Raw genomic sequence first — 9,472 nt, 5'->3', positions numbered from 1 at the left:
GAACTTTGTTTTTTTTTTTTTTTTTTTTTTTTTTTTGAGACAGAGTCTTGCTCTGTCGCCCAGGTTGGAGTGCAGTGGCCAGATATCAGCTCACTGCAAGCTCCGCCTCCCGGGTTTACACCATTCTCCTGCCTCAGCCTCTCGAGTAGTTGGGACTATACGCGCCTGCCACCACGCCTGGCTAGTTTTTTTTGTATTTTTTAGTAGAGATGGGGTTTTACCATGTTCGCCAGGATGGTCTCGAACTCCTGACCTCGTGATCCGCCCGTCTCAGCCTCCCAAAGTGCTGCTGGGATTACAGGCTTGAGCCACCGTGCCCGGCCCTGTTTTTTTTTTTTTTTTTTTTTTTTTAAAGACAGAGTCTCTCTTGTTGCCCAGGCTGGAGTGCAATGGCACGATCTTGGCTCACTGCAACCTTTGCCTCCCAGGTTCAAGTGATTCTTCTGCCTCAGTCTCCCAAGTAACTGGGATTACAGGTGTGTGCTACCATGTCTGGCTAATTTTTGTATTCTTAGTAGAGAAGGGGTTTCACCATGTTAGCCAGCCTGGTCTCAAATTCCTGACCTCGTGATCACCCACCTCAGCCTCCCAAAGTGCTGGGATTACAAGTGTGAGCCACCGTGCCCAGCCAGGACTCTGCATTTTCAACAAACTCCAGGAACACACTCTGGTGGAAACCACGGGTTCTCCCTGATCCTACCCAGAGTACCATGTAGTTGCCGGACAGAGAAGAAAGCTGCAGCTACCGAGTGCCCCTCTGGCCTCCTCCCGCCTCTGCCTTTTCTTCCTGGACTTTTCATCACCTGGCTGTGGATACCCAGTGTTGCAGTTCTGGGACCACCAGCCTCCCACAAAAGCCTGTCCCATGTGCCTGAGGGGAGGGACTCACCTGGGCAGGCCGCTGGGGCATGAGGGGAGGGACCAGCCTGGCCGTGTAGAAGGCCTCCATGGCCCAGGCCCCAGTCAGTGCACTGCCCTCCCACAGAAAGTTCTGCTTGCATTCAGGTGGAGGAGGACACTGGCCCACTCTTTCCCACCCTTCCTTTAAAATCCTGCTGGCAGGAAGTGGTGGCGTGCTAGACAATTCCACTTCCTCAGAGAGGAGCAGGGCCACACGGTCCTCTATCTGTCGGCCTGTGGTTTCAGAGTCCTGGACTAACAACAATGGGGAGACACTGGGGTTTCTTCTTGCGACTTTTCTTCTCTAGAGAGAAACAAAAGCGACACCATCAATGGTGGAGTCGGTCCACTCCCCCGGGACCCGCTGGTGGTCTCTCCCAGGGCCACTGTTCTGGCCACACAAACCTGCTTCTGGTTTTATCCTCTCAGAAAAGGCACTTTCCAGCCTGAGTGCTGGCACAGCCGCACATGGCTCCATCTCCGACCGGGACAGAGCCATGGCCACCAGCAGGTCCTCGGACGGTGCCTCGTCCACCTTCCGCCTCTTCCGTGGCTCCTTCTTGCTGGCGGGTCCTCTCCGTTTCAGACCTCCACCGTGATCACTGAAGTGAGAAGACAGCCAAAAAGAAAAGTTACTGGGGCTAGAGGAGTGCGCGCTTCTCAGGTTGCTCACACTGGCCTGGAGAGGGCTGGGCCTGAGAGAAAAGTGATGGATGTGGACCTGCCAGGCAGACCCCTCCCCCACTTCTATTGCCTCGTGTGAACTCATTCAATCACAGGCCAAAAGTTCAACATGGCCAGGCACGGGAGCGTCTGGGTTCCTTCACGTGCTGCTGTCCAGTAGGCTTATGGCAGATGTCCAGAGCCATCTGTGGTACCTGCACATCCTCATGTGGCCAAGCCCGTCCAATGGAGTCAACAATCGATGGCTCTAAGCAGGCTCCCTGGACTCCCACCACCTTCACCCATCAGTACTTCCAATGCTCCTTACACGGTCCCGGCCACACCAGCAGAAAAGGATCCCTTCCCTCCTGCAGGGGCTCCAGGGCAGTGCCTCTGCCCATGGCCAGAAGGAAGGGCTTCCCAGCTTAGGCTGCCAATGGTCAACACGACAACAGCCGCCACGGGACTCTGCACTTTCAATGGGCAGCAGTGCGTTTGGTTTGGAGGAAATGAACAGGAGTTTTCGGCTGGAGAGAAGCTAGGCTGCCTGGGTGCCTCCCACCAAGCTGGGCAAGGAGGAGGGCAGAGGCGACAAAGGAACTTAGCACAAACCGGGCCTACCTTCCCTGCACTGCAGTCATGCCTCTGGCTTTTGCAAAAGCCCGTGCTCTCCACGGGGCCAGGGATGGCTCAAATTCACCTTCCTAGGAACCTGGATAACCACAGCCTCCCAGTGGGAAAGGAGCCGCCTGGGCAGCCCAGGACCCTGCCTCTGTGAGGGGAATGCAGACTCTGTCCCCTCCTCACTCCCCAGCAGGCCAGGTTTGGACTGTGGGGAAAGAGTATGAGGTACTCTGGCCGGGGCATGCGTTCTGAGGACCACAGGCTTGGCCTTGGGGGAGGGAGGGGTTCAAAGACCCCATAAGGGCATCCAGCTCCTGTAGTTTTCTACTCTAACAGCCTTCTAAATGGATCTACATACATCTAGTTTCAGTACTTGGAGGTATTCTAAAAAGCAGACATACTTTATCTGAGCAGGTGCTTTTGGTGTGGTCCTGCCAAGAAAGAAGCAATGGCTTAGATGACCTCTATTCTAAGGCCTCAAGGCTTGCACCCCTACCATGCTAGTGTGGAGGTGCTAAATATAGATGGGCTCCCCCACCAAGAGAATCCCCTCTGCCCTCTGCCATCTCAGCCCCAACCCAGCTCGGCTGCCCATGACCTGTGTGCAAAGCAGTGGGCGGGACAAAGAGTCATCGCCTTTGGCGTTCCCTTTGCTCGACAGTGGTCTCAAACCTGGAGAAGTCAAAGGTCCAAGTTGCCTTTATTCACTATGAACCTGGTGTCAGCTCTAGCGTCCTCAGCAGCACGACAGGGTAGAGCAGGGCCAGCCCTCTGGCACTTGTGTGGCTGTGGTTTGTATGCTGAGGACTTGTGTCCTGGCTGTGAGCAGGGCCTCTAAAAATCTTCTGTTTCACCAACTTTGTTGTTGTTTTTGTTTTATGAAGACAGGTTCTTGCCCTGTCGCCCAGGCTGGAGTGCAGTGGTGCAATCACAGCTCATTGCAACCTTGACCTCCCACACTCAAGCGATCCTTCCGCCTCACCCTCCCAAGTAGCTGGGACTACAGGTGTGCAGCACCAGCCAGCTAATTTTTTAATTTTTTGTAGTGATGGGTCTTGCTATGTTGCCCAGGCTGGTCTTGAACTCCTGGGCTCAAGTGATCCTTCTGCCCTGGCCTCCAAAGTATTCAGATTACAGGTGTAAGCTACCGTGCCTGGCCTATCAGCAACTCTTTGAACTGTGCTGAATAATCTTATGTTAACAGTGTGAAAACTGGACTGTGCTGAGGTGGAAACCATGCTATACAACAATGAAAAGGATGGAGTAAAGTACCAAATTCTTAGATGTGGTGGAGCAGCAGTCCCCAACATTTCTGGTACCAGGAACTGGTTTCATGGAAGACAGTTTTTCCATGGGACACGAATTGGGGAAATGGTTTCAGCATCAAAGTGTTTCACCTCAGATCATCAGGCTTTAGAGTCTCATAAGGAGAGCTCAACCAAGATTCCATGCATGCGCAGCTCGCAATAGGGTTTGTGTTCCTATGAGTCTAAGGCTACCACTGATCTGACAGGAGGCGGAGCTCAGGCGGTAAAACTTGCCTGCCCGCTGCTCACCTCTTGCTGTGTGGTCAGGTTCCTAACAGGCCACAGATCGGTACTGGTCCGAGGCCAGGGGGTTAGGGACCCCTGCACTAGAGGGTACCGACTGCAGGTTCATAGGATTGGAAACTCAGGAAGGACCTTGAGGAAAATAGTGTGATGATCGTTTCTGCACCCACCTAAAGGGGCAGGTCCAGAGCCTTCCAGAATGCAGACTCTGTCCCCTCCTCACTCCCTTCTAGACTGTACCTCATTTCCACCCTAAGTGTTTCATTTCCAGAATGAAGGAGGGCTCTTTTTTTCCTCCACCATAAAAAGCTTCATTTTTTTTGTAGACAGGGTCTCACTCTTGTCCATGCTGAAGTGCAATGGTGCGATCTTGGCTCACTGCAACCTCTACCTTCTGGGTTCAAGTGATTTTCCTGCCTCAGCCTCCCAAGTAGCTGGGATTACAGGCATGCGCCACCATGCCCAGCTAATTTTTGTATTTTTAGTAGAGACAGGATTTTACCATGTTGGCCAGGCTGGTCTCGAACTCCTGACCTCAGGTGATCTGCCCACCTTGATCTCCCCCAAAGTGCTGCGATTACAGGTGTGAGCTACCGCGCCCGGCCCATAAAAAGCTTTTTTAAATAGAAAAAGCCCTGAGTGCACACAGCAATATTTGGCTTGGTTTTCTTCCTTTTCGTTGACTCACCTGGACACTGGCAGGCTGCTGCTCCCCTCAGGCTGTGCTGTCTGCAGCCGCACGGCCTGCAGCAGGAGCTGGGGGCCAACCTCCATCTTCACAGCACACTGCTTCAAGTGGCTGGTTCTGCTCTTTAAGGTAAGAAACGGTTTCCCACAAATCGGGCACTCAGGGATCTGAGGCACAGAAGGTCTTAGTGCCTTTTCAGCTTCATCCAGGCACCTGAAGGAAGACAGTTAATACAGGAGAACCACCCTCCCCGGGAATGTGGATTGGAGCAACTGTGGGTCCAGGTCATCATGGATGTGCTGTGGTCAAAGCAAGTTCCCCAAAGCTAATCCCCTCCACACAGCCTGACTCCGTCTCCTGGCAGTCAGCCCCTAGACACTACACTTAGGTATCTGTTAGCAAAGTTGGCTAAATAAAGCAAGGAAAGATTAAATGCAGTTACATGATAACTTAGAAATTCCACTCCTAAGTATAGACCCCCAAGAACTGAAAGCAGGTACCCAAACAAATACATGAAACCCATGTTCACGGCAGCTCTATCCACAATCCCAAAGGGTAGAAATGCTCCAAATGTCAGTCAATGGATGAAAGGATAAACCACGGTCATATTCCTCATCTAAGAATGGGAAAAAAGACAGTCTATCCATACGATGAGCTACTACTCAGCCACAAAAAGGAATGAAGCCTGTCCCATGCTACAACATGGATGAACCTCAAAAACAACATATTCAGTCAAAGAAGGCAGACACAAAAGGACAACTGTGCAATTTCAGAATCGGTAAATCCATCCAGACAGAAAGTTGATTAGTGGTTGTCAGGGGAGAGAGGGGCAATAGGGAGTGGCTGCTAATGGGTGTGGGGATTCTTTTCGCCGTGATGAAAATAATCCAGAAGTGATTGTGGTGACAGTTGCACAACTGTGTGAATAAATGGGTGAACTATATGTTCTGTGCATTATATCTCAACAAAGTTATTTTTTAAAAAGGGGTAGGTTGACAACAAAGCTGAAGTGCTATTTTCACAGTAAGGTGTGGAGATCCCCACTCCAGCCCTGGGGTGCCCGGGGATTCTGGTCACGTACACGGGAGAGGTGACGGCCCAAGCTGCCCCCACCTGTTTACATGCTGTTCCCTTCGGGTCACGTTCATGGCTGAGAGGTTCTTTTGACAAATCTGGCAGAAGAACAAACCCTTTTCCTCCAGGCTATCATCATGTGCCGACGTTCCTACCCGTGCAAACTCCTGCTGCAGGGTCAAGGCCACCGCAGCGTCGCTCTCTGGGGCAGGGGGCCCAAGCCCAAACACTGTGGAGAAGCACCAAAGATCCGTGAGGATCAACTCCAAAGACAAGCTCACCCTCAGACCTCTGCTCTGTCGGCTCTTGCAGACCATGGGGAGCAGGGGGAGCACAAATAAACCAGAACCCAGCTCTACTCTGCAGACCGGTGACTCGGGCACTGTCCAGTGAGACTGGGCACTAGTCAGCACTCCTGCAACAGTCGTCTTCAACTTTAACATGCATATGCATTGCCTGGGAAGCTTGTCGACACTCAGATTCAAATTCAGGGGGTCCGGGTGCAGCCTGAGACTCTCCGCCTTCCTAGCAGCCCCCAGGCTTGGCGACGCTGGCACCGCAGGACCACTCTAAGTAGCAAGGACCTAAGCTTCCCCACTTCTGCTAAAGTCTGCTACCTTGGGCATTGCAGGTTCACAAGGCTCATATTCCAACAAAGCTAGATGTTCTCTTCGAAGCTCAACCTTTCCTGCTGACCTTTTACTGCCCGTGATAAAACTAGGGCAGAGTGAAATGCCCTTGGCGGTTAAAAAGCAGCATCTCTTCCTTAGCATCAGACCAAAGAATGGACTGATTCTGGTCTTGAGATGGCTCCCAGGATGGCCCATCTGGTATTGCTGAAGCAGACCCCTGTCACTCACAAGGGAAATGCCCTGAACGCCTCATAAACCCCCAAGTTCTTGATGGCTGTGGCCTACCAGTGCCTGCCACTGAGTCCAGCAAAACAGCACGCCTTCATTTTGGTGCCCTGTTTTGTTTGGTCTTCTTCTTCTTTTTCTTTTTTTTTTTTTCCTGAGACGGAGTCTCATACTCTGTCCCCAAGCTGGAGTGCATCGACGCGATCTCAGCTCACTGCAACCTCCGCCTCCCAGGTCCCAGTGATTCTCCTGCCTCAGCCTCCTCAGTAGCTGGGATTACAGGTGCACACCACCACACCTGGCTAATTTTTAGTAGAGACGGGGTTTTACCATATTGGCCAGGGTGGTCCTGAATTCCTGACCTCAGGTGATCTGCCCGCCTTGGCCTCCCAAAGTGCTGGGATTACAGGTATGAGCCACCGCATCCAGCCTGGTTTGGTTTCTTAACAAAGAAATGGTTTATCTCTTTCTGAGAGCTTGCTGGGTGTGATGTGAAGACACAGAGAGAACTGAGTCAAATGCTGGGCAGGGGCGGAGCTCACACCAGCTGGGTGCGTCCTCTACACCTCACATGTGCATCCAGGACTGATGCCTCAGCAGGACATCAAATCACTGCCTGCTGTGGACCCTGGGGCGGCCTGACACTTCTCGGTGTTACTGAAGTGAAATCTGCAATGCAATGCCAAGAGCCTGCATACTTATTAAGCTCTAGGTCCGCCAATAATGGTTTCTTCCTATTTCTTTTCCTTTTGTAAATTTTCATCAGAAATGAGAATCCATATTGTTTCGGGGATGGAGAACAGAAGCACCTGGCATTATTATGCTTATTGTGCTGGTGCTACACCAAGTACACAGCAGCTATGGGGCACTGTCGCCACACGCTCTCACCTGGAGCCAATGAGCCTCTAATCCACTCAGAGTGGGGCAACCCAAGAGTTAGAGGAAGGAGTTAAAGGATCCCATAAAGAAATAAACAAATCCAGAGAGTGGGAAATCTTATAATACAATTAGCCTAGCCTCTTCAAAAACTCAGTGTCATGGGTTTGGGTGCAGTGGTTCACACCTCTAATTCTAGCACTTTGGGAGGCTGAGGAGGGCAGATCGCCTGAGCTCAGGAGTTCAAGACCAGCCTGGGCAACATGGCGAAAACCCGTTTCTACTAAAAATACAAAAAAATTAGCCGCGTGTGGTGGTGGGTGCCTGTAATCTCAGCTACTCAGGAGGCCAAGGCACGAGAATAGCTTGAACCCGGGAGGCCAAGGCTGCAGTGAGCCGAGATCACGCCACAGCACTCTAGCCAAGGCTCTGTCAAAAAAAAAAAAAAAAAAGTCAGTGTCATGGAAAACAAAAGAAAACAAGTGGACTATTCTAGAATCTAGACCTTAGGAGACTGCTGAGCTACAGCAATATGCAGCATGTGAACTTACTGAATCCTTGTCCAGAAAAAAAAGAAACCAGCTACAAAAAATAACCTTGAGACAACTGGGGAAATTTGAATTTGAACTGGATGCCAGGCACTATTATGGAATTAAGCGTGATAATGGTATTGTAGTTATGCAGCAGAATCTAGGGGTGAAGGATCCTGATGTCTATAACTTACCTTCAGATAATATGGAAGAAAAATATGTATATTTGGCTAGGCACAGTGGCTTGCATCTGTAATCCCAGCACTTTGGGAGGCTGAGGCAGGCAGATCACAAGGTTAGGCATTTGAGAACAGCCTGGCCGGCCAGCATGGTAAAACCCCATCTCTACTAAAAACACAAAAATTAGCTAGGCATGGTGGAATGTGCCTGTAGTCCCAGCTACCTGGAGGCTGAGGCAGGAGAATGGCTTGGACCCGGGAGGCAGAGCTTGCAGTGAGCTGAGATCGTGCTACTGCACTCCAGCCTGGGCAACAGAGCAAGACTGCATCTCAAATAAAAAAAAAAAAAAAGGAAGAGGGCCAGGTGCAATGGTTCACACCTGTAATTCTAGCACTTTGGGGGGCTGAGGTAGGCAGATCACTTGTCAGGAGTTCGAGATCAGCCTGGCCAATTTGGCGAAACCCTGTCTCTACTAAAAATACAAAAATTGGCCAGGTGTGGTGGCGCATGCCTGTAAACCCAGTGGCTGGGGAAAGATAATTGCTTGAACCTGGGAGGCGGAGGTTGCAGTGAGCCGAGATCATGCCACTGCACTCCAGCCTGGAGCAAGGCTCTGTCTCAGAAAAAAAAAAAAAAAAAAAAAGGAAGAGGAAGAGGTACCTTATCAAGGAAGATAGGTGGGAAATGAGCCCAGAGACTCTTCAATCTCTGGCTAGATCCAGTGAAGTGGCAAAGGTAAAACATCTCGCAGAGAGCCTATCCACAGAAGAAACCCAACAAATGCTGATTCCTTCCTGCCTCCCTTCCTCAGCTATATTAATAAACTATCTCTGTGTGGAAGACAGAAACACACCCGTCATACCATTCCTCGCCATCATCTCCTCTTGAGGATCTTTTGCGACATTTTCTTCCTGTGCAGCCTCGAGGGAGCCCTCTTTTGAAGCATGTCTCAAACGCTCGGGGTCTGCTCTCTTGAACTGCTGCATTCGCTCTAGGACCAATTGTGCTGTGCGGGGTTTGGAGGGACTTGGCACTGCTGTTGTCAAATAGGAAGGAGGAGGCTGAGAGTCGCTGTTGGGTGCATTCTCTGGCAAGGAGGGAAATATTCACAACCATCTGTTGTAGCTGGAGAAATAAAAGACTTTTCCACCAGATACAGGTTAGACGCAAGTTTCAGGCATCCTTTATCAACTAGTTTAGGTTTGACTCACAAATGTGAAGAGGACTGGTTGCTTGTTGGTAACCTCTTTGTTTATGGCAATACAGACATAAATATCAATGACAGGAGGGGAATGGGATGTGACTGCTAATGAGCACAGGGTTTATTTTTAGGATAAAACTGTTCTCAAGTTAGGTAGTGGTGGAGTTGGACAACTCTGTGAATATACTAAAAACCACTGAGCCACACCCTTTTAAAGGGTGAATTTAATGGAATGTCAATTATACCCCAATAAAGCTATTATTAAAGAAATATTAATGACAAAGGTTTATGTCCTAGATCAATTCTTCTTTTTTTTTTTTTTTTTGTGA

General features: G+C 50.4%; 1 protein-coding gene across 1 annotated transcript in view; it reads right to left on the bottom strand.

The window, feature by feature from the left end:
• Positions 1-9,472, bottom strand: part of SLX4 (SLX4 structure-specific endonuclease subunit) — a 29,950-nt gene that overhangs the window by 15,510 nt on the left and 4,968 nt on the right. Inside the window, 6 exon segments of the mRNA XM_017886270.1 lie at positions 890-1,172; positions 1,174-1,204; positions 1,306-1,502; positions 4,426-4,638; positions 5,539-5,728; positions 8,805-9,029. Of these exon segments, the coding sequence (XP_017741759.1) occupies positions 890-1,172; positions 1,174-1,204; positions 1,306-1,502; positions 4,426-4,638; positions 5,539-5,728; positions 8,805-9,029 (1,139 nt within the window).

This window comes from Rhinopithecus bieti, unplaced genomic scaffold, assembly GCF_001698545.2.
Source record: "Rhinopithecus bieti isolate Rb0 unplaced genomic scaffold, ASM169854v2 scaffold_13704, whole genome shotgun sequence".
NCBI classification, from domain to species: Eukaryota; Metazoa; Chordata; class Mammalia; order Primates; family Cercopithecidae; genus Rhinopithecus; species Rhinopithecus bieti.
The sequence above is the reverse complement of the archived record's forward strand: the minus strand, read 5'-3'. Positions and strand labels throughout refer to the sequence as shown.